Here is a 25926-nt window from a genome sequence, read left to right on the forward strand (position 1 = left end):
TGGCTCTTAGATTTGTTGGTTCAAATAAGATTTCCTTTCATCTCATGGCTTTTTAAATTATAATCTTCCTGCCCCCCCATGAATTTTTTAGAAGGCATATTTTGTTATAATCATCAAAAGAGTATATACTTCTTAAAGAAAAATTCATGTAAAATTAATTTTGTTAACATTTTGATGTATTTCTTCCATGTTTTTTTTTCTTTCTCCATATAAGGAAATCTAATTTTCCTTGGGGGTGGGGGGAAAAAAGCCACAGAACTATGAAATCTAATTTTATCATAAATGTTATATAAACATGATCTCTTCTCCACAAGAAAGTCAACTTTTGAATTTGCTAGAGTACTAAGAAACAGCTTGTCTTTTTCTCTCAAAATATATAAGACATATAGGATATCACTTTAGATCACAGAACCTTTTAAAATTTGCCTGTAGCTCCAGTTCTGTGAATTATACATACTATAGTGATTGCAACTATTAAACACATTAAATTGAATATTATCTTCAAGACAGAACAATAAAATTCTCTACTCTAAAGACAGCCTGTGGAATTAGGAAATTTCACAGCCTAAATGATCCAGTCATTGGCAACTGCTTTCAAGAGCAACGTATCACATTTCTAAATGTTGTTTAGATATGTTACTTCCTCCCCATTTTGGAGAATACAGAAACAAAGGCTTACATCTGGTCATGCTGGGAGGAGCTGAGAAGGTCATTTGTTTCTCCAAGTTCCTTTTCTTCTATATCTTAATGGTTGTCTGTATCATCTAGATATGCCTACAATACAATATAAATATGGATATATGATGTCAGAGAGAGAGTCTGTAGCCAAGAATTGGAATGGGCTTAGAAGTTTAATGTAGCTTTAGCTGCTTTATCTGATCCTTTATTTTCTTTGGAGACCTTGTGACTAAGAGGATATTTCAAAAGAGTCCTAGAATAGGAGTTCCCCATTAAAAAAAAATTAATGTTAATTTATTTTTGAGAAAGAGTGTGAGTGGGGAGGGGCAGAGAGAAAGAGAGACACTGAAGCTGAAGCAGGCTCCAGGCTCTGAGCTGTCAGCACAGAGTCCGACGTGGGGCTCAAACCTACGAACTGTGAGATCATGACCTGAGCCAAAGTTGGACGCTTAACCGACTGAGCCACCCAGATGCCCCAGTTCCCCATTTTTTTTGACCCACAAATCACCTTAACTCTACAGGAATAGATCACCTACTTCCTGCATATTGTTTTTTAAAAATGTATATAGACATTTTATCATTTTCAATACAGAAAAACAAAACTTCCTTCTGTAAAGATGACCTGTGGGAATTATGTAATTTGGTCATTTAAATGAGCCTGTCATTGGCGATTGCAAATGGCCATTATTAAGCATACACACAAAATAATAAAGCATAAACTTGAATAATTTTACCGAAAAGATGAGTGAATATTAAACTGTTAATTATAATATCCCAAAGTCTCTGATCGTTGTTATTACACATTTCTACTTGTTAACATGCTTGTAATCTGTGCCCCGTTTTCTTGTGTTCTATTTTTTAAATCCATTTTTTATTCTTCAAAATATATAAGATTCACATCCAGGTCATGGTAAAACATAGATATCCAGTATATTTTAGTGGGATTTGCATCCTAGACTAGTCTATAAAGATGACCTGAAGGATCCAGAGATCTATTTGACTGCTTTTTACAAAAGTAGCAACATAGGGTGCTCTATTCTAGGGCACATGAGGGCAGTGTAAAAGGCAGACCCACATTTCTCTAGAAACAGCTCAGGAGAGCAGAGGATGCAGGGAGCCAACCAGGCCACAAGTACCTGGATGAGGTTCACTGCTTTAACCATTCTGGCTTGTAGTTTCTCTTACCATTTCAGGTGAGCACCTACACTCTGATAGAGACTGTTAGAAAGAATTCTTTCTGCCCCAAGGAAATGTGGCAAATGTACTTCCCATCTATCTACTCTAGCTCTCTGCCATCTTAGCCTGCTTCCAAAGGGGAGAGGGGAAATTATAAAGCTGAAACCTAATGCCAAGCTAGGATTTGGTGATAATTATCATCTTGATCTTCACCTATCAGACCCAGAGAAGCAATGTCATTTTGAGTACTGCTTCTCAGTTTTTTCATCTATGAAATGAGAACGCTGGACCAGTTACATACCTAAGTCTACCCCAGTTCAAATACTAGGAGTCTGTAAACTATACTTGGGCTTCATAGACAGAAAAAGTGTTTGGTTTAGCCAATGGGGGAAAAAAAAACCCTCAGTGTGTCAAAATAACTTTCTTTCTTAAAAAAAAACAAGTAAGAAAAACAAAGAGCTGGGTCGCCTAGGTGGCTCAGTTGGTTGAGCATCTGACTCTTGATTTCAGCTCCAGTCATGATCTCATGGTCATGGGATCGAGCCCAGAGTCAGGCTCTACACTGAGGGTGGGCCCTGCTTGGGATTCTCTCTCACTCTCTCTCTGCCCCTCCCCTGCTTGCAGCCCCCACACCTCTCTGTCTCAAAATAAATAAATAAAAATTTAAAAAAAAAGAAAAAGTGCTTTTTAAAAAATAAGTATTATTCAGCAAATGTTCCAATGAACCAGGATGCAGATCCTCTTATTTCAAGGCTCATTGTCTGGGAGACTGTGCCTCCAGAACCTACTGAGAAAGTGACCTGTTCCTGAAGGTTGAATGAGAATGATTCATGCTTAACTGTTCAACCTGCTTTGCTGTACAAAGTTCATATTCTCCTATTCAAAATACTCTTGCCATCCTAAATCTGGCCGTAGAATGCAAAAGCCAACAGAATGGAACTGACTTTAGCTAGTGAGCCCACAATACTTTTTAAGTACCTGCTGTGTGCCAGGTGGGGACTGTAGTGAAGAACATAACAAATATGGCTCCAAACCTCATGGAACTTACAGTCTATAGCAAACATCAGATTCTGGGTTTCCAGAAGTGAGACTTGTTCTGCTTTTCAGAGAAATTTAAAAGAGTGATCATGTAGATTTTGCAGGGCCAGGGGTATGTTTTATTCATTATTATATACCCAGTGATCAGACTGTAATAGATATCCACAAATGTTCATGGCAGACATGAGTGAATGATCAGATATAAAGTGGATACTTAATAAAAAAAAAAAAACCTTAAATCAAGTTTAAGGTATGCTCCTAGAATTGCTCAAGATCACCTGGGCATTCAGTGCTGTTCTCTTTTTCAGACTAACATAGGAACACAAATAAAATTCACCATTGGGGCGCACCTGGGTAGCTCAGTTGGTTAAGCATCTCACTCTTGATTTCAGCTCACAGTAAAAAAATCAAACCCTGCATCGGGCTTTGTGCTGAGCGTGGAACCTGCTCGAGATTCTCTCTCCCTCTGCCCCTCCCCCACTTGCATGCTCTCTCTCTCTTTCTCTCTCTCTTTCTCTCTCTCTTTCAAAATACATACATGCTTGGGGTGCCTGGGTGGCTCAGTTGGTTAAGCGTCCGGCTTTGGCTCAGGTCATGATCTCACAGTCCGTGGGTTCGAGCCCCGCATCGGGCTCTATGCTGACAGTGCGGAGCCTGGAGCCCGCTTCGGATTCTGTGTCTCCCTCTCTCTCTGCCCCTCCCCTGCTCATCTCTGCCTCTCTCTGTCTCAAAAATAAATAAAAACATTTAAAAATTTTATACAAAATACATACATGCATACATAGTACAGAGACAGAGAGAAAGAAAGAAAGAAAGCAAAAAAGAAGGAGGAAGGAAGGAAGGAAGGAATTCACTGTTAGGCAAAAGTCAAAACCTGTTTCTCTTGTGGTGTGCGGTTGTGTGTTTATCTTGCCTGTTTGGGGGGAAAGAAGGAAATTCAGGAGGTTAGTGATTTTGTTGTCATTATTTTGTGAGGCCTCCTAAGCATCCATTCCTTCCATCAACAACTATGCCCTGTGCTAGGCACTGTCCCAAGCACTGAAGACACCATGATGAGTAAGACTGGCAAGATCTCTATTCTCTGGGAGCTTCCATTCTAGAACTCTCCATAGACTTGTACTATTCTTTTCACCACTTACTTTGGGTGATTATAATTACTACATATCACTTTTATAATCAGAATATTTTTAAGAAGGGGAAAGGGAATTATTTAATACATGGTGGAAAGAACTCTGAATCTGTAATACAACTCTGAGTCTATCTGGTGCAGCACTGCTTCTATTACACAACAGTGGCAGTGAAAAGAAGACCAGGCACTCATTTACCACAAAAAGTGCCTAAATAGGACCAACCTTTTCAGAGAGGAAATTTTGCGGCCTCTTTCAACATTTTTAAAGTAAGCTCTGCACCCAGTGTGGGTCTTGAACTCACAACGCCAAGAACAAGAGTCACACACTCTCCCAACTGAGCCAGCCAGACACGCCTCTTTAAACATTTTAAATGTCTGTCTTCTAATCAAGTAATTCCAGCCTCATGAGTTTATCCTACAAAATGCTTTCACAAATAAAGAAGGATACATGTGTGAAGATGTACTGCAACATTATTTGCGAAGGTAGAAAATGACAACCTAAATGTCCATCACTAGGAAATTGCACAAATAAATTATGGTATGCCTATATAATAGAATGCAATGAAATAGATCTGTATGTAGTGATTTGGGAAAATATACATGATATATTCTTACAGGGCCAGGGAGAAGTCAAAAAAACAGGTTGTTTCTTTTTTTAAGGTATAGTTTTCTATAAAATAGCCAACAGTTCACGTGTGCTAAGCACCTTACCATGTATTATTTAATTTACTCCTTACAACAAAACTGTGAAATAGGTACTATTATCGTCCTCACTTTACAGATGGGGAAACAGAGTTTCCATGAATGCATATATGTGACTTTGAGCTCATATGCTTGGTCACTGCTATATCCAGGAACCAATTCTCCCTTTAATTAGACTAATGTAAGTTGGGAATTTTCCACTTTCAACCAAGAAAATTCTAATAATCCAAATATAACTCAACAGAGACTAAATAACAGCACAATAATATAACAGACTACTGTGTAGTTTTTAAAATGAAGAAACTATATATATTAATATAAAAATAACCTAATATAAGAGAAAAGCACATTTATAGAATATATATATATATATATATATTTGTTCTATAATAATAGATAAAAGTTTATACATAAAAGCATGGAAGTATTACAGTTCAATGTCACAAAAACAATACTGTAATGAAATTCTTATAATACATGTTGACACTTTTGAATTTATTTTCAAATATTATTAACAGTTCTTACTGACTATAAAAGTCTTTCATTTCATTGTACTAGGAGTGGACAGGAAAGGAGAATGAGACAAAAACAGGGAGACCCTTTTACTTCCCACACTTCCAAATTGCTTACATTTATTACTTGAGGGGCGCCTGGGTGGCTCAGTCTGTTAAACATCTGACTTCGGCTCAAGTCATGATCCACAGTTCGTGGGTTCGAAACCCACATCAGGCTCTGCGCTGACAGCTCAGAGCCTGGAGCCTGCTTCCGATTCTGTGTCTCCCTCTCCCTCTGCCCCTCCCTGGCTCACACTCTGTCTCTTTCTCTCAAAAATAAATAAACATTAAACATTTTTTTAAAAATTTATTAGTTGAGGAGTTTATGTGATAACAACCCAATTCAAACTGCTATAAGCAAAAAGAAAAAAAAAAGCGTGTTGGGTGGAATATTGAATGGATAGTGAGCCAGCTCACAGAATCAAAGGAAAAGCTGACCAACTGAGCCTGACCCATGGCAAGACGGGACATGTTTCCCTGGGCATGTTGGCATCATGCTCTCCTACTACAGTCTTTCTCCATAGTGAGGGGTCACGGTTTCCAGCAGCTTCCAGAAACACAGCCTCTCAATCTCACCACCTAAAAGGAAAAGGCCTCTTCCCTGAGGATGGATTCTGAACAATCACAAACCCACTGCAGACCAACCCTGTGATTAGGGTAGTGGGAATTATGATAGATCATGACTGGTCTAATTTGGACCAGGTGCTTACCCTTCTACCTCCAGATTCAGGGATACTGGATCATGTAAGAAGGCAGCAGCTCCATTCAGCCAGAAGTTGGGAGTGAAGTGGAAAAGCATAATGGAAGGCAGAAGCAATAGTACTTTAGGGCAGAAGAAGAGAGAGTTGCTGGCTATACTAAATGACCAGTGTGTACTACATGAGCATAAACTTCTCTTAAAATTTTTTTTAGGGGTACCTGGGTGGCTCAGTCAGTTAAGCGGCTGACTTCAGCTCAGGTCATGATCTCACATTTCATGAGTTTGAGCCCCACATTGGGCTCTGTGCTGACAGCTCAGAGCCTGGAGCCTGCTTTGGATTCTTTCTCTCTCTCTCTCTCTCTCTCTCTCTCTCTCTCTCTCTCTGTCCCTCCCCCGCTTGTGCTCTGTCTCTGTCTCTCAAACTGAATAAACATTAAAAAAAATTTTTTTAGGGGCGCCTGGGTGGCGCAGTCGGTTAAGCGTCCGACTTCAGCCAGGTCACGATCTCGCGGTCCGTGAGTTCGAGCCCCGCGTCAGGCTCTGGGCTGATGGCTCAGAGCCTGGAGCCTGCTTCCGATTCTGTGTCTCCCTCTCTCTCTGCCCCTCCCCCATTCATGCTGTGTCTCTCTCTGTCCCCAAAATAAATAAACATTAAAAAAAAATTTTTTTTTAATTTTTAGGGGACCCTGGGCGGCTCAGTCAGTAAAGCATCTGACTCTTGATCTCAGGATCATGAGTTCAAGCCCCACACTGGGTGTGGAGCCTACTTAAAAAAAAAAATTTAAAGCTATTCTCATTTTGTGTATGTGTGTGTGTGTGTATATATATATATATATATATATATATGTATATGTATATACATGTATATATATATTTTTTTTCAAGTGACAAGGATGTATGTATAAGAATGTTCTCTGAAACATTTTATAATCATTAAAAGTTGTAAACAACCTACAGTTAACATCTATTGATTTTTTTTCCTCTCGGATTTTCCCTTTTTTCCCTCTGGGAAACAATGGACCCAAGGTCTCATCTCAGCTTAATCAATCCTATATCACCTTAATTCTTCAGAAGGGTGGATGCATAATCTAACATGAACCAGTCAGGGTCTTTGTCCAGGAAAGAGTCATTTTCTTTTCAGGTAGTAAGATTGTTGGGGCTGTGACTCCAGGATTATTTTCACCTGGAACTGATAGAAAAGAATTACTTCCTGTTAGGTCAGAAAGTTGCTAGGATAGAATCTGGAACTTCCAATTTTGTCTCTCACACAGGAGGTGAAGCTAGTCTATGAATGAAGCTGTTTATGTTAAAATAAAGAGATGAGACACGGAGAGATGGCAATTTCTAGTGCGCTAAGGTCTCTGGTTGCAGGCACCCTCTGAGGTTAACATCAGCCTGCTCTTCCGCAAATATGACTAAATGGGACAATGAACTCCCTCTTTAGCTAAGACTAGTTTGAGTTGGGATTCTTCCAATTTCAACAAAGAGAATCCTAATGAACAAGCTGAATATAGATCAGTAGAGCCTGGATAACTTATGGCACAATAATAAAATACTATGTAGCTTTTGAAAAGAACAATCTATATTGACATTAAAAAAAAACAATATAAAAAGAAGAGCCATTTTATGGGACAGGGTGTATACGACTGTGTCTCTGTGTGTCTGTATGATTCGATATACACATACATACTTAGGGAGAACAAAAAGGAGACTATGTTCCAAAAAGTTAATGGTGGTTACCTCTGGAGGCTATATGGGCATAACTTTCACTTTCTAAATACACTTATGTATTTCTTAATTTTCCAAAGAGTATATACTACTTTTATAAAATTTTTAAGCCAAAAACAACTACAGAACATTAACTGTAGCCCATTTATATTATAGAATTTCCCACTTTATTGCCTTTACTCCACATAAACAACAGGACTGGGGATTCAGAGACCCAGGCTTCTATTCCAGACTTTCAATGTGTTCTATAATGTTGGGCAAGTTGATTTGCCTCTGTGGGCCTCAGTATCTTCCTCTCTAAGAGAGGTCCTTGAAATAATGGCAGGTACTATTTCAGCAGTTTCTGTGTCCCAGCACTGTGCTAAGCAGTTTCCTCTCCACGGTTTCATGAGTTGAGCATTAATCCCGTTTTCCATATAAAAAACTGAAGTGTTGGAATCAGAATCCAAGCTCAGGTTTAGCTGACCCGAAAAGCCATATTCTTTCCAATACATGCTCTCTCAGCTACCTCTTGCCTCATGGCTCAGGTTTCCTGGTGCTAGAAAGTACTTGCACCCAGGACTTGACTCAAAATCCTGTACCTAGAGACATCATTCTAAAGCAACCCCCCGTCGCTTTTATTATTGTTAATGTCTATTCTTTATATTGTATCAACCTCTAAAACAGGATGTTTCAATCTCACCACTACTGATATTTTGGACTGAAAAATTCTTCATTGTTGGGAGCTGCCCCGCCCCCTCCACCCCCCACCCTGGGTCACTGCAGGATGTTTGACAACATCCCTGGCGTCTACCCACTAGATGTCAGTAGTGCCCACCCTTCAAATAGTGACACCAAAAATGCCTCCAGACAGAGTGTGATGCTAAGTGAAATAAGCCATACAGAGAAAGACAGATACCATATGGTTTCACTCTTATGTGGATCCTGAGAAACTTAACAGGAACCCATGGGGGAGGGGAAGGAAAAAAAAAAAAAAAGAGGTTAGAGTGGGAGAGAGCCAAAGCATAAGAGACTGTTAAAAACTGAGAACAAACTGAGGGTTGATGGGGGGTGGGAGGGAGGGGAGGGTGGGTGATGGGTATTGAGGAGGGCACCTTTTGGGATGAGCACTGGGTGTTGTATGGAAACCAATTTGTCAATAAATTTCATATATATAAAAAAAATAAATAAATAAAATTTGATTCACCTTTACCCCCCCAAAAAAAAACAACAACAAAAACAAACAAACAAACAAAAAAAATGCCTCCAGACATATTGCCAGATGTCCCCTGGAGGCAAAATCACTGGTCTAAAAGGAGTAAAAAGCCAAATTCCTACATTAACCCTGATGGGCAACTATTGAAAGGAGACACTGACTCTAGTAAATATTTCTACCTGCATGATTCTTTGACTTTATCAGCTCTGCCTAAAATCGGCTCCAAGTATCTCACAGTTATTTGCTTTGTGCAGAACAACGTCCCAGGCACATATACATTAACTATGTAAGATTTGAGGTAAGGGGGGAGTAGAACAAAGCTCTCCCTCTCAACAATAACTCCACTTCTCCCTTACAAAATTCATCTTTGCCTGTGAGGAAGAGTCACCAGGAGGCTGCAGAGTAAGAATGGGTATTCAACAGAGAACAGCAGTACTTGAATACAATGCTGATTTTATTCCAGGGAAATAAAGCAATGCACAAGTCACCTGGGCAATAAGCTTAACTCAAGAGGCAAAAGCCGAGAAACAAGGATTTTTTGTGTGTTTGTTTTAATTATCATTTGCTCCACATAGCTCTCTTTCACACCTCCTCTCAGAAAATGTGGGCTAACAAATCCCATGCAAAAGAACATAGGAAAGAGAAAAAGGGGAAATGGAATTCATCTAGCATACTGTTGAAGGTGGTTTCTCCAAGTTCTCTTCTATAAACTGCTCCATCAACACGGTCCACTCCGGATTATTTTAATGTCATGACCATCTTCCCTGCAAATTGAACAACCATAAAGACACATTTACTACCTACCTACCACACTGAAACTGTCTCACTCTTTGAACCAAAAAGACCCATGTCATTATACATTAGATTCTAAGGTGATGCTTACTTAATCATTTTTAAAGCTAAATCTAGTAAACAATAGGGCCCCAATTCTGCCATTTTTCCCTGACCCTAAGGCACAGGGCACTAACCTAAAAAAAATCACTATGAGAAGACCTAGGTAACTCACTGAAGACTGACATCAGAGAAAGGACCCCGAAATACAATGCAGCCTACCTTGTCATGGTGTGATACTTTGTATGTGATTCCTACTCACAGTAGACAATAAGCTAAGTTACAGCAAGACAAGATGTGAGTCTCAGCGGCCAATGTGAGCGCCCATATTAGTTGTTTGTCAGAATCTAGGACTTAGAGTCCGGTATAACCATTACACCCAAATAAATGGACCCTCAAGTGAAGGAGCTTCAAATGTCTAGGAGACATTTGAAAGCCGACTGACCACCCAAGCTATAGGTGCAAAGATACTGTGTCAAAACAGATGCTGCTGGAGGCTCTGTCAGCACAGAAGGTGACCTGACCGAAATCCAGGCCGAAGTTTGTCTCAGGTCCAATGACTGGACAGGTGCCTCACTGCTCACCTTGTGACACCTCCTTCCTGGATCCTCTTCAGAGTGGTTCATTAATTCCCTCCACTAATTTTCTTCTGTGACTAACTTGTGTGATACAGTGTGCAATAAACTGAGTAATTCATGAATTTAATATTGGCACTACATGGTTATTTGAAATGTGTCTTAATCCTGTGATTCGCCCTGCTTCATACGTACAGGAGAAGTCACAGCCACCTGTGAGTTACATGAAAGGCATCATGTATAACACACTACTTAGCATTCTACTAGGTAGAATTATTACCTAGTAATAATTCAACCCAACTAGTTTTGCAGGTTGTACAGGTACCTGCACATACCCTCTGAATTTAAAAGAATATTTAATATTTCATAGTTTAACTATTAATACACTCTTAATTTGGGGAAATTGCCCATCCATGAAGAGTAACATAACCTGATTATCAAGTGTATAATTGGTTAATCACAAATGTCACTCTCTGACTTTGACCTGGAAAATGAACTGAAGGATTGTCTTTTTAAATGTCAGTCTGAAAACACAACTACTATGTCACATTTGATTCTTACATCCAAGAAAAGAGTCACTACTTCCTAAGTAATCAAAAATCAAGAAAAGGACTAGTCTATACTGTAAAATTATGTTACCGGATTTTCATGCACAGAGTACACTCGTTAGGATAAGTGGACATGTCACTTCCACACACGGGGTTAAAGTCTCTGGGACATCCTGGTAATTTATATTGATTGCAGTTTGGCTAGGAAAGAAAAAGGAAGACAGAAATTACATAACTGAGACATTCTCATCACAAAATAGTTGGTGGGGGGGACAAAGTCCCAAGGCTCCTAAATTTCCTAGAAACACCCTACAAAAATATTTCTATTTTCCACAGAAAAAAAGATTTTTCTAATGCAAAAATCAGATGCAGCATTGAAGCAATGGTTCAATACCCACTATGTAAGAAAAGGACCTTAGCCAGGCTGATTTTTAAATGAAAGTCCAGGGGCTCCTGGGTGACTCAGTCAGTTAAGCGCCCGACGTCGGTTCAGGTCATGATCTCACAGTCCATGGGTTCAAGCCCCACATGGGGCTCTGTGCTGACAGCTCAGAGCCTGGAGCCTGCTTCGGATTCTGTGTCTCCCTCTCTCTCTGCTCCTCCCCTACTCACACTCTCTCTCTCTCTGTGTCTCTCTCAAAAATAAATAAACATTAAAAAAAATTTAAATGAAAGTCCAAGACAGGCCACCATACCCACTTTCCAACCCTCTAGCTTTATAATTTGTACTTCACTACTGTCTCCACAAGAATGTTGTTACATTCAACCTTAATCCTTCGGCGTGATGTCAAGACAAATTCAGGAATCTAATCTTTCAGTCTGGATCTTTAAGGTACTGGCATTCAACCAAGTGCAACAAAGAAAACAGCACTGGCACTTAGGGGTGGTGATGGGTTGAATTGTGCCCACCCAAAAAGTTACGTTATTGGAAATAGAGTCTTTGTACAGGGAATCAATTTAAAATGAGGTCAGTAGATTGGGCCCTAATCCAATAGAACTGGTGTCCTTATAAAAAGGGGAAATTTGGACACAGAGTCATAAACAGAGGGAAGGTCACATAAAGACATAGAATTTACAAGACAGGGAACACCTGGGGCTACCAGCACCTAGGAGAAAGGCATGGAACAGATTCTTCCTCACAGTCCTCAGGAGGAACCAATTCTACCAACATCCTGATTTAGGACTTCTAGCCTCCAGAACAGGGAGACATTCAATTTCTGTTTTTTAACCCCCTCAGTTTGTGGTACTTTATTATAGCAGCCCTAAGAAGCTGATACCAGGTCATGGAACTCAATCCTGTGATTTGATGGAATTGAGGCCAGTCAGGTAATACGTCTTGCTCACAGCTGCCAATCTCCAGCAGGGCCAGTACTAGACCTGGTCAGTGATCAGACTATGATGTGCAGAGTCTCACTTTAACAAAAGTCTAAATATATGGCCCACTGTATTTCTGTTTTATATGCATACATTTAAGGGCACCTGGGTGGCTCAGTCGGTTTACTGAGGGAGGCTTGTTTTGGCTCAGGCTATGATCTCGTGGTTTGTGAGTTCAAGCCCCACAATGGGCTCCACACCAATACTATATATATAAATACTTGTTTTAGTAAATGGTGATCACTTTTCCTCACTTCAGAGTAAAAGAAGCCGCCCTGTTTTAGCACTCTGAATAAATGTGGCACACATTTCTACTGATACTATCTGGATTTATAAAGACCTAAACAAAGCTGGCCATGAGCCAAACTCTGAAGTAAAAGAGGTTTTGTTGACCCTTTCCATCCTCTGTTCAGCTCTCATTGAGGAGCATGATATGCTGCCCAAGGCTCACTAAGGTGATGCCTTATAGGGCTGCTCTCACAAGCAGAGTAGATGCCCTCTTATCCAATGAGACTGGGAGAAATGGTAGTTGGTCATTTAATTGATAAAGTCAATTAAAGCAAGGAAGCAAGGAAACAAAATATATATCCCAAGCATTTTATCATAAAACATATAGGTGAAAAACAAAATTGCCAATCTTTTGATGTAGGACAATGACAGGGCATGTAACCACCTGTAATGCTACTATAAGATAACTTTCCTTGTCACTAGGTATGACTGTATGATTAAGGTAAGGCCAATGGGATATACATGGAATTATTGTACAGCAACTTCTGGGAACCTCCTTTAAAAGAAAGCAGGTACTTGTCCTTTGTTTCCCCTCAATTTTTTTCTTAGTCCATTCCTCCATCCTCCTGCAGAGTGCATGGAGCTCGAATCTTTGTTTAGAGCTTTGTTAGACTGGGAAGATAGAGGCCACATTCTCGGACAGCAGCACTGTGTGCTCCTATTTTGAGTTTTTGTTACTTGCAGCTGAATCTAATCAACTGATACAAGAGATGAGAACTTTCCTTTGAATATTTCAAGTACAGTTGATCTTTGAACAACATGAGTTTAAATATATTTTCTCTTCCTTGTGATTTTCTTAATAACATTTTCTTTTCTCTAACTTACATGAATACAGGTAAGATAAGGATGTAACACATAACATACAAAATGTATATTAATCAACTCTTTATGTTATCAGTTAGGCTTCTGGTCAACAGTAGGCTATTAATTAAATTTGAGGATCAAAAGTTATGCTCAGATTTTTGACTGTGGGAGGGGTCAGCATCCCTAACCCCCTGCATTATTCAAGGATCAAGTGTAATTAAGAGTTTTGTGTGCTATCACTGCAAAAATGATACCCATAATAAGTCACATATTATTTCCTATTTTGGTTTATTTAAAACAGATTTTCTTGGGGCACCTGGGTGGCTCAGTTGGTTAAATGTCTAACTCTTGATTCAGCTCAGATCACGATCTCACGATTTGTGAGGATCTGCACTGGCAGCACAGAGCCTGCTTGGGATTCTCTCTCTTCCTTTCTCTCTGCCCCTCTTCTGATTACGCTCTCTCTCTCTCTGTCTCTCAAAATAAATAAATGAATTTTTAAAAATGTTGCTGCTGTTGTACTGTTGTTTCACACAATTCATATTTTGGACCAGATAATTCTTTGTGATGGGAGACGGTCCTGTGCATTGTAGGATGCTCTCTATCCATTAGATGCCAGTATAAACTCCCTAGTCATGATGATCTAAAATAACACTCTAAATGTCTGCTGGAGAGCAAAATTGACCCTAATTAAAAACTAATATTTTAGGGGCGCCTGGGTGGCGCAGTCGGTTAAGCGTCCGACTTCAGCCAGGTCACGATCTCGCGGTCCGTGAGTTCGAGCCCTGCGTCGGGCTCTGGGCTGATGGCTCGGAGCCTGGAGCCTGTTTCCGATTCTGTGTCTCCCTCTCTCTCTGCCCCTCCCCCGTTCATGCTCTGTCTCTCTCTGTCCCAAAAATAAATAAAAAACGTTGAAAAAAAATTAAAAAAAAAAAAAACTAATATTTTAAAATACAGAATTTAAGGGGCACCTGGCTCAGTCGGTAGAACATGTGACTCTTGATCTTGGGATTGTAGGTTCAAGCCCCACACTGGGTGTAGAAATTACTTAAAAATAGGGGATGACCGGGTGGCTCGGTCAGTTAAGCATCTGACTTTGGCTCAGGTCATGATCTCAGTTTGTGAGTTCAAGCCCCAGGTGGGGCTCTGTGCTGCAAGCGTGGAGCCTGGAGCCTGCTTAGAGTTCTGTGACTCCCTGTCTCTGTCCCTTTTGAACTCATGCTTTCTGTCTGTTGCTCTCTCTCTCTCTCTCTCTGAAAAGTAAATAAACATTTAAAAAAATTACTTAAAAATAAAATCTTAAAAAAAATACAGTCTTCTGGCATACAAAAGACAGTAGGCTGTCTACAGCCAGTAAGTGACCAATACACTATAGAAATTGTTGAGAGAGAAGGGAGAGGATCACTTGTGACTTGCTTAAGTGGAAGGTGTTGAGTGAGTGTTTAGTGTTAACAACTAGCCCTGGTGGATCTACACAGGGTTGCCTGTGCATACAACCTCATAAGCTTGTTAAAAACTGATTTAGTGCCATTGGCAATGACATGTATGGAGCTAAAGAGTATTAAGCTAAGGGAAATAAGCTAGTCAGAGAAAGACAAATACCATATAATTTTATTCATATGTGGAACTTAAGAAACAAAACAAACAAAACAGAGAGTGAGGCAAACCAAGACACAGACTGTTAACTACAGAGAACAAACTGATGGTTTGGAACTGATGTTCCAGAGAGGAGGTGGGTGGGGAGATAGATAAAATAGGTGATAGGTATTAAGGAGTGCTATGATGAGCACCAGATGTTGTATGGAAGTTTTGAATCACTACATTGTACAGCTGAACTTACCCTGTCTGCTAACAAACTGGAATATAAATAAACACTTAAAAAACAAACAAACAAACAAACAAACAACACTGATTTGGGGCCTCATTCCAGACCTACTCAATTAGAATTTCCAGGGTTAGAATCCATGTGTCTAGAGGCCCCTCAATTCTGATTCAGCTAGAACTGGCTTTAGAAATGGCTATTCCCAATCATCTTGACATCCAATCCACTTAGACTATGTATGGAAGCTAAGGAGAATGCACCAAGACACACAGTTTGGCACACAATTTCAGGGATCCCCTGCTCTAGACCTTTTTTTCCTCCCTTTGTTTAACCAAAGTACATCTTGCCTATGCCCACTCTCTGATTAAATAGGTAAATAACTAATCAAAATCAATCTATTTAGCCTAAAGATCTTAGGGTTTTTTTTTAATATTCAACAGCAGTTTTCAAATGCTTTCATCTCAAAGAATGACTAGTAAATGAGTTTTGAGGAGCAGTAACAGGCTGGTAAGGAAGTTTTGGTGTTTTATTTTGTTTTGTTTAAGCAGAAGACCTTTGATGTCTTTCAGATCCTCAAGAGATCTACCCAGCTGGAAGGCAATGTTGATATTTCAGTCTGATTCCAGTCTAATTCTCATGATTTCAAAGCCAGCTTTGGCTAGCCACCATTTAACTTTATTAAATTTAGGTAACTCATTTCCTGGATTTTCTCTGAGCAGAGACATGAGGCTTTATGAACAAACACTTTTCACTCTTATCAATGAGGTCAATCAATTTCATTAATAAATTATATTCTCATTAACCCTTAGTTTTATACAGTTACCCAAATTTATGAAAAAGGAAAAGAAATTCAGAACAGGTTCACCATCTAGGGAGGCTCTAAATTACACCCCACAACATGCCAGCTACAGAAAAGAGTTCACCCCTGGCAGACTGCTCCTGGATATTCTGGAATAGTGTCACATGGCATTTTTATTTATTCTTTAGAATCAATTTAATTTTTATAGAAAGATGTCATATGCTTTTAAGTAATTCTCTGAGCTCTATACTCTGAATCTTTTCTTTTGAAAGATTCTTAAATACTTTACCAAATATAGTCCCTCATTTGTTTATTCAATAAATGAAGAAGATTTTAAGATAGATGTTAGAAAACTACAAAGACAAATTGAGTCCTACCTGTAAGAAGTTTGGTGTATCATTAGAAAATCAAGAAATATACGTGGTGCTCTTAAAGGATGGACAGAATTTAGATTAGAGAGATTTGGAAGAATGTCCACCTCAAGGAAATAAAACAGACTAACCAAAGGCACAGTAGTGAGGGAAGTGTCTGATCTGAGAAAAGGGCAGTTTAATTTAAAGGAGCATCCAACACTCTTTCATAATAAAAACACTCAACAAACTAGGCAGAAAAGAGAGCTTCCTCCAACCTGATAAAGAACATCTATAAAAAATATACTTAATGGTGGAAGACTGAATGCTTTTCCTCCAAAATTAGGAACGACAAGGATGTCCATTTGCATTTGTTCTATTCAACATTGTACAGAATATCCTAGAAAAGACAATTAGGCAATAAAATAAATATAAAAGGCATCCAGATTGGAAAAGAAGAAATAAAACTATCTCTAATCAAAGATGCTATACTCTTTTTATAGAAAGGTCTGAGGAATCCACAAAGAAACTGTTAGAACTAAAAAACAAGTTCAATATGATTGGAGGATACAAGATCAATATACAGAAACCAATTGTACTTCTATACACTTGCAGTGAACAATCTGAAAATGAAATTGAGAAAAAAATTCCATTTATAACAGCATCAAAAAGAATAAAATATTTAGCAAGAGAAGCATAAGAATTGTATAACAAAACTACAAAACATTGTTGAAATAAATTAAAGGACTAATAAGTGAAAAGGCATCCCATGTTCATGGATCAAAAGATTTAACTTTCTTAAGATGGAAACATTCCCCAAACTGATCTACAGGTTCAGTGAAATCCCTATCAAAAATCTCAACTGTCTTTTTGCAGCAGAATTTGGCAAACTGATCTTAAAATGCATATGGAAATGCAAGTGACCCTGAATAGCCAAAACAATCTCAAAGAAGTTGGAGGATTCACACTTCCCCATTTTGAAACTTACTACAAAGCTACAGTAATTAAAACAGTGTGGCACTAACACTTGAAACTAATACAACACTGGATGTCAATTACACTACACTAGCATTAAAATGAAGACAAAACAAAACAAAGAAAAAACTGTGGCCCTAGCATAAGGATAGAAGAACATAAGCTATGGGAAAGCAGTGGAAGGTACAGGTAGAAAGATAGGCTGCAGTAAGGACACTCTGTGAACACTGGGAAGCTCCAGGTTTTGCAGAAAGTGGAGACACTAAAGAGTTAAGGAAAATTACTTAGGGGGTCACTATGCTTGGGGACTCTAAACTGGAACAGTAGCAACAGAACTGGGGAAGAAAGCAAAGATCTCTTGAGTGATTCATTCTTTTAATAATCCTGCACAAACAGACCGAGGTCCTGTAGCATTTGCTTCCTGAGACAGAGTGCCCTTTAAAATTTTGCACCCTAAACACCCAACTAGCCTTACCCTGATGCCAAACTTGAGATGAAGGTGGGACTATTCCCATTTTCTGAAAGAAAATCAAACTCCCCAAAATTGAGTCTTCTGATTAAAATGTATTATTGGGCACCTGCTAAGTGCTGAAGATTGGACACCAAATAGCAAGACATCATCCTTGACCACAGTAGTATACAGTTTACTGAAGGGAGACAGGCAAACAGGCAATTTACAGTTCAATGCTATGATGGGTTAGTGAAGAGCACTGGATCTGGAGTAAGACTGCTTGGGTTGGAATCATAGTTCCATCCTGTGGCCCATGCCTGGCTAAGGGGATAATAATGATACCTACTTCATAATGCTATAAAAGATTAAATGAGTTATTATGTTTAAAGCATTTAGAACAGTATTTGGCAGGGGTGCCTGGCTGGCTCAGTTGGTAGAGCATGCACTCTTGATCTCTGAGTTGTGAGGTCAAGCCCCACACTGGGTGTAGAGGTTACTTAAAAAAAATCCCAGAATATGTCACCCCAAAACTATGACTCTTTGACATAATTATTTTGAGTTAAAGGCAGCTAAGAAGTAACAAACCCAAGAAAAGTGCTCTGTATCCTCCCCCCTTTTCTGCCTAAAGGCAAGATATAAATTCTCCTTTACTGAAGACAACTCTAGACTCAGCCCAGAGATGGCACCAGAGGAACCTGCAAACAAACCTTACTCCATTAGTTTCCTCCCATACATTTACCTTCCCATAGTATGCCACCCTTGGAAGCCTAGAACCATTTTACTTTGTCCTGTCATGTCTCTGCATGTCTACTTATAAGTCTGACTTGTAGTAGGCTGGCTTCCTGGGCTGGTTATTCTAAATAATGAGTTGGTTTCCTGAGTAGGTTGCTTCAGGTTGTGGGTCAGAATTCTATTTTAATAAATGGTCTGACATTGTCCATTTGTATATTTTCTTTATACAATTTATTGCTCTTGTTAAAGATGCTATATAAGTCAGAGTTCTAAACCACCTCTTTGAGTTACTCATCTCTGAATGCTCCCACATGTATGTGTGATGCACATGTTAATAAACTTTCTCTGTTTTTTTTTTCTTGTTAAACTGTCTTTTGTTCAAGAGGCCCCAGCTGAGAACTTAGAAGAGTAGAGGAAAGCTTTCAATCTTCCCCTACACTGTCATGGTGATGATGATGATGATGCAGTATAGGTTGCATGGAACCAAAGAGAAAGTGCATTTACATATTCTTTGGAGTTAGAAAATGGGATGAGAAGGTTTCCTGGAAGAGGTCTACTCTGAGTTGAATACTCAAAGTTACTTAACCCCCTAAGGTAAATATCCCCATATGTAAAATAATATCTATCATACAAGGTCACTATGAGGATTGGGAGACATACATTGTCCATACAAATGGACAATGTCAGACCATTTATTAGAATAGAACGCTGACCCACAACCTGCAGCAACTTACCCAGAAAATCAACTCATTATATAGAATAACCAGCCCAGGAAGTCAGCCTGCTATAAGTCAGACTTGTAAGACGTCAGACAGCCATCTCTGATGACAGTCCAAGAAGCCAAACAATAACCTCCGTAACAACTGGCCCCAAATGGCCAGGACTTGGTTAATACCTGCCAGCTTCTCTGAGGTTTGTCCCCACATCCAACTGAGGATCAATCAAAGAAAGCCAAATATGCACTCCTTACCAATCACACAGGAAGCCTGCTTCTAGTTAGCCCACATACAGCTTCCCCAGGCCAACAGCTCCAATCAGGGCATACCTAAAGCCTTCCCTTGTTCCCGCTGCAAAGCTTCCCCCCTCCTCTGCCTGCCTTTGAGTCTCCACCAAAACACAAGTGATAAGTGTGGCCGACTCCCTTGCTATATCAAGCTGTGATTTTGCTTTTTTGCTTGTTCTCACTTAGTTGGGCTTCATTTGCTTCCACAGACTTCAATTTGATAATGTTCATAAAATTTCTAGTACAAGACATAACCATTAGATCAAGGATCTTTTGAATCATTAAAGAAACTATTAAAGGAAACAATGTGCTGATGCCATCAAGGACTGAGCTATTTTCAACCAAAATTTACAATTTTGATCTGTATCAAAAAGCCTGCCTTAGAATCAGATTTCTAAAGAAGTAAACAGTTTCAAAAGTGGCAGGTGAGACCTGAAAACCAGCCCCAGCCCAAACTGTGTGGCCTTCACTATACTAGTGGAAATAATACAAGTGGCTTCCTACTTACTGTTCTGTATTCTGAAGTCTGGCTGAACTCAGAGCTCGAGGAGTCCAAAGAGGCTGTCAGAAAAGAGGCATTTTAAACTATATGACTGAGGTCAATTCTTATTGATAAAGGGCTTTTAAAATCCAGCTTGTGATTTATCCAGGCCATACCCTCTCTCAGATGCCCAACTTCTTTGACAGCCCCCATTGCCCACCCCTACCCCCAAAGAAGGGTATTTGGTTGTTTTCTGGCACTCTTGTGACAGGCACACAGAAGGAACATTTGGTATGGGTTCTGTAACTGACCACCCTAACAGGCTTGCTTGAGAAAGAACTTTGGAACTATGGAATAAAAGGCATAGTCGTATGGGACACCTGGGTGGCTCAGTGGGTTAAGCATCCAACTTTGCCTCAGGTCATGATCTGGTGGTTCATGGGTTCCAGCACCGTGTCAGGCTCTGTGCTGACAGCTCAGAGCCTGGAGCCTGTTTCAGATTCTGTCTCCCTCTGTCTCTGCCCCTCCCCTGCTCACGTTCTATCTCTCTGTGTCTCTCAAAAATAAAACATTAAAAAAAAAATTTTTTTTTAAGTCAGAGAAGTAACTCTTACTAATTCATGATATTCTTGTCCTCAGTGGCTAAGGTAACAAACACACAACTTAACATTTGGTATTACCACTTTAACTCCACTTTCAAATGGGCGTCAAGACCAGGTGGACTAAAGCCCCTTTCTCACAAGCCTCAGAGTGCCTGATGCATTTGGCATTCACAATCCCTAATTCCTGTTCATCTCTTGCAGATGTAGGGTCACTGTGTCCATAAAAACCCAATTTCTGAATTGGGTTCCAGAAAATCAGCCTTAAGGGAGAAAGAGCAGACAGCAGTGTGTCACTAAGAAGGAGCTGGGAGCCAAAGCCAAACGAGATCTTAAAGCACGTCCGCTGGCTCCACCGCCACCCCCGCCCTGCACGACCCCACGTTCGCACTCCTACACGGCCGCAGGTCGCGGGGAACCGCCAGTAACGTGTGCCTGAAGGGCAGCCAGGGCCTCCAGGATCCAGGGACCGGCTGCCGCGGGCCAGAGCCACTCTCCGCTACTTCTACGCGGCTCATCGGGGCCCACCAGGCCTGCCCGGCCAGCGTTACCTGCCAAGTTCCCGGCCAGGAGCAACAGCACCAAGCGCACCGCCAAGAACGTCATGCTCCCTCTTTGGCCCGCCCGCTGGTCTCGGCCCGCTCCCGTGCCCGCGCGACACGCAGAGCGCGCCCAGGTCGGACAAGCGACAGGCTTGGGGAGAGAGGGCAAGGGGGACAGGAGGCACGAGAGGGGGAGGGGCTGGAGGAGGAGCGGTTGCTGGCCCCCCACTTCCGCGTCCCGCCGAGGATGGGGGTGAGCGAAGGGAGTGAGCGAGATCTCTCCCTGCAGCAAGCCAGAACCTCGTAAGAGCCCCCGGGGAACAACCCTGGGAGCTCTGTCGGCCAACCCCTGTATCTTCAGCATCTACTCTGTCCAAGACAGCGTTTGGGCGCTAAACTAAACAAAGAACCAGCTCTCGGGAGGTTTTCTGGTGTAGGTGTTGGGCGTGGGGTGACACGGGAAACTCCCTAGCGAATCCATGCAATAATTTCTCAAATTAAGTGCTAGAGAGTGGTGGGAGAAGGTGAAGACTTTCCACGGAGAGATCAGGAAAGGCCTTTCAGAGGTGGCATTTGAGCTGAAAGTCGAAGGAGGAGAAGGAATCATGGTGAAGACGGTGGGAACACGTAATCCAGGATCCAGGAAAAGCCAGTGCAGAGATCCAGAGGCAGGAGCCAGCTCAGTGTTTCAGCTGGAAATGCTGGTGAAAGAGGGGGCAGAGCGAGGGAGATGGAACCCAAGGCCAAGGTCAGGTGTGGTGGTGTAGGCTGTGATAAGGAATTTGGACTTTTTCTGGTTGCAGTGGGAAGCTGGTGGAGGATTTTGAGCTTGGGAATGCCCCTGATCTGACTTATGTTTTAATAGATTGGCTGAAGAATGGACAGGAGATGGGTAAGAGTGGAGGCAGACAAATTAGGTGGCTTTTGCAGCAATCCAGGCATCATCAACCAGAGATGATGGTGGTTTAAATTGATGTGTAGCAGTGCACTGGTGAGAAGTCAGATTCAGGATTTATTTTGGAGGTGGGACCAGGTGGAGTGAAGAGAATAACCAAGGATGCTCCCTAAGCTTTTGTTCTGAACAGCTGAATGGGTGATGGTGCCATTTCTGTGATGAAGAAGATTTGGAGACAACGCCTATCAGACCTCCAAGTGGACATGTGTAACAAGGCAATTGGAATTACAAATTTAGAGCTGGAAATACAAATGAAGGAAACATCAGGGTATGAAAGGTATTGAAAACCATCTCTCTGCAGAGATCCAGATCAGAGCCCTGGTGCACTCCTAGATGCAGAGATTTGACACATGTGGAGAAGAAACCTGTGAAGGAGGAAGAAAACCAGGCTAGAGTCTGGGGTTACTGAACCCAGGGGAAGTGCTGCAACCATGTCAGTTGCTCCTGTGAGGCTGAGAATACGGCAGACTGAGCATGAAGATGGGCTTTGGCAAGATGTAGTCAAGGATGACCTTAAAAGGGACTGGTTTAGAGACGTGATGGGGTCCAGGGCCCAAATGGCAAGGATTGAAAGAAATGAGGTGAGAAAGTGGAGACAGAGGGGGCGCCTGGGTGGCTTAGTTGGTTTAGCGTCGGACTTCAGCTCAGGTCATGATCTTGCAGTCTGTGAGTTCAAGCCCTGCATCGGGCTCTCTGTGCTGACAGCTCAGAGCCTGGAGCCTGCTTCAGATTCTGTGTCTCCCTCTCTCTCTGCCCCTCCCCCATTCACACTCTGTCTCTCCCTCTCAAAAATGAATAAATGTTAAAAAAATTTTTTTTAAAAAAGAAAAAAGAAAGTGGAGACAGAGGGTTTAGATAACATTTGTGACTTTGGGGGAGTCTGGGTGGCTCAGTCTGTTAAGCGCCCCACTCTTGATTTTGGCTTAAGTCATGATCTCATGGTTGGTGAGTTCAAGCCCCACATCGGGCTCTGTGATGACCATGCAGAGGCTGCTTCAGATTCTCTCTCCCTCTCTTTCTGCCTCTCATGCGTGCTCCCTCCCTCTCTCTCTCAAAAATAAAGTGATGACATTTATTTAAAACAAAAGATAACAGCTGTGAGTTTTGCTATAAAAAGGAAGCCAGATATGGGCAGTTGATGGCCTAATGAGACTTCCAAAATTCCTTTTGAGGTTCATGTCAAAACTCTCCAATGTCCCCACCTTGCTAGGAGTAAAATCCAAAGTCCTTACTGTGGCCTCTAAGACCTCTGCTGGTCTCTTACTGCTCTTCCCTGACTCACTCTTCCCCAGCCACACTGGCCTGCTTGCTCCCATCCAAGGGCCTTGACACTTGCTATTTCCCTCTGCATAGATATCTACACAGCTTCCTCCTTCCATTCCTTTTGTCTCTGCTCAAATGACCCCATATCAGAAATGATTTCCCTGACCATAAATAAAAAATTAGTACTCCCCTCTTCCGGTTCTCCTTCCTGCTTTTTCCCCCTCTCATAGGATTTATCTTTTTTTTTTTTTTTTTAACTTTGTGACACCAGCCACTTGTGTAAGCTCCAAATGGGGAGTGATTCTTTTTTGGCTTACTGATTCATCTCCAGAACCTAGAAGAATACCTCACATATATTAGCAGGTTGACAAATATTGAACAAATAAATGAGGGATTCCTAGGGAGTCAGGACCTTACCTAAAATGATGGTCAGAATAAAATAAATAACTAACATGCATAAGCAAAATGGCTATTTTGGTTAAGGAGTTAAACCTTAATTCCTGGTTTTGTTTGCATTCATTTTTTGCAGCATCACAAAGCATGGCTATAAAGAGTTTTGTAGTTGAATACTTGGCTCTGTAAGTTACTGAACTAGCTCTGAACCTCAGAGCTTCCACTTTTGCCTTCCCCTCGTAAAATGGGTACTATAATAATAGAATCTTGAGTATTAAATGAGGTAATTGTACATAAATGTGTTGAGACATGGTAGAACTCAATAAATTTTAGTCCCTTTCTATTTTCTCCATGATGACATTTGTAAAAGGGCAGCTGTTCTGTTCCTAGGCAATTGGGTGTCTGCTCTTTTTTCAGGTCACATTGGTCATCGTGTCGTCACAGAGCCCTTACAGCCAGTAGGCAGTAACATTGTCTATTTCTCTTACTTCCATATCCCTAGTACCGAGCACTGTGCCTGACACAAGCTCAGTAAATGTTTGCTGAATAGGTGAATCCTTGAAATGTCAAACTGACATCACAAGGAAGTAAACCAAAAAGGAAGACATAGGATCCAAGAAACAAGAATTCGAACCCGAGAGAGGTTTGTTCGGGTGGACCTTAATCCGACATGACTGGTGTCCTTATAAGAAGATGACATTAGGACCCAAACAAAATGTAGGGATAACCTGGTGAGGAACCAGAAGATGGCCATCTGCAGTCCAAGGAGAGGGCCTTAGAAGAAACCGAACCTGCCAACATCTTGGCCTTGGGCCTCCAGCTTCCCAAACTGAGAAAATACATTTCTATTATTTAAGCCACTCAGTCTGTGGTGCTTTGTTATGGCAGCACCAGGAAACCAGTACATGTATGTGATAAAATATATTTAATGAGTGTTTATTTATTTTTATTTATATTCAAATTATGTGCATGTATCATTTTGTATTAAAAAATTTAACTTTAAGAAATTTAACAAAAGGTTATTTTGAATGTCCTCCAACAAAAGCTCAACATAGTATTGGAGAATAGTATTGATTTACTGATTTTTTTTTCTCCCTAGATAAGCACCGTTTGAGACATTTACTAATTCTGAACAGAAATTTTGGTAACTATTCAGCAAATCTTAATGAGAAGTGTAAAAAAGAGAATTTTGCCAAAGAGACACAACGAATTAGTAAATTGGCAGATCCATTTCTTTCTCTTTTTTTAATTTTTTTAAATTTTTTATTTATTTTTGAGACAGAGCATGAGCAGGGGAGGGGCAGAGAAAGAGGGAGACACAGAATCTGAAGCAGGCCCCAGGCTCTGAGCTGTCAGCACAGAGCTAGATGCGGGGCTCGCACCCACAAACTGCGAGATCATGACCTGAGCCAAAGTCTGACACTTAACCAACTGAGCCACCCAGGCGCCCCTTGCAGATCCATTTCTTTTCTGCCTCATATGCCTGTGTGTCAAATGTTGATCCTGTGAAATATTCCCTGTATCAGTCAGGGTCCAGTCTAGAAAAAACGAGCCTCACTAGGAATTCTCCCAGAAAGAATTTAACATAAGGGACTGACCAGACCACTATTGGAAAACAAAAAAAGCAGCATGGGAATAGTGAGGTAACACTCAGAGATGGTAACTTCACAACGTATCACCCCTAAGTCTGCGGGAAAAGAGAGAAGAGTTCGAAATTATATTGAAATTTGGAGGAGAGGCCCTGGAAAGCTGAGACCCAGACCTCTGAGCAGGGATGTTGTGTGGCTAGTGCTGGTGGGTCTGAGACCTGTGATGAAGCCAGAGACTAGGAGCAGCTGCTACAGCCCACAGAGGGATGTTGCGTTGGGGTGGGGTGGGGGGGTTGGGGGGGCAGGGATCATATTGGAAATTTCAGGAAGCTAGCTGGCAAAGCAGAAAGGAATTCTAGCACCCCAGAGCCTGGAAGGGTGGTTTTAGAGCTGACATACAATAATCTAATGACTGGCATAGTCACATACCCCACTGCTTGATTTAGCAAACTCAAGTCTTGGGATGAGAAGACAATTCGCAGTTTTAAACTTTATCTGGCACCATGCATGGCTGAGTTCTGACTCAAGAGGGTAAATTTGGAATGAGTTGTTAATACATTTCTGAGTCACATAATTTAAGCTCTCTGAATAAAGTCCCTGAAATGAAGATGGGTTGTTTTGCCAAAGACTTTCATCAAGGAGTGTATATGTT

The 25926-nt window shown here is 40.9% G+C and overlaps 1 protein-coding gene across 1 annotated transcript; it reads right to left on the bottom strand.

The window, feature by feature from the left end:
* Positions 1–9377: 9377 nt before the first annotated feature.
* Positions 9378–21167, bottom strand: SPINK2 (serine peptidase inhibitor Kazal type 2). The gene is made up of 4 exons (XM_047092086.1): positions 21084–21167; positions 19961–20013; positions 10946–11055; positions 9378–9664 (listed from the first exon to the last, which is right to left on the bottom strand). The coding sequence occupies exons 1-4, from the start codon at positions 21136–21138 to the stop codon at positions 9619–9621; spliced, it is 264 nt and encodes an 87-aa protein (XP_046948042.1). The 5' UTR covers positions 21139–21167; the 3' UTR covers positions 9378–9618.
* Positions 21168–25926: the final 4759 nt, after the last annotated feature.

The sequence above is a fragment of the Lynx rufus genome, unplaced genomic scaffold (assembly GCF_022079265.1).
Source record: "Lynx rufus isolate CCGP_SWC_20201006 ecotype Redwood Valley unplaced genomic scaffold, mLynRuf1.p SCAF_3, whole genome shotgun sequence".
Lineage (NCBI taxonomy): Eukaryota > Metazoa > Chordata > Mammalia > Carnivora > Felidae > Lynx > Lynx rufus.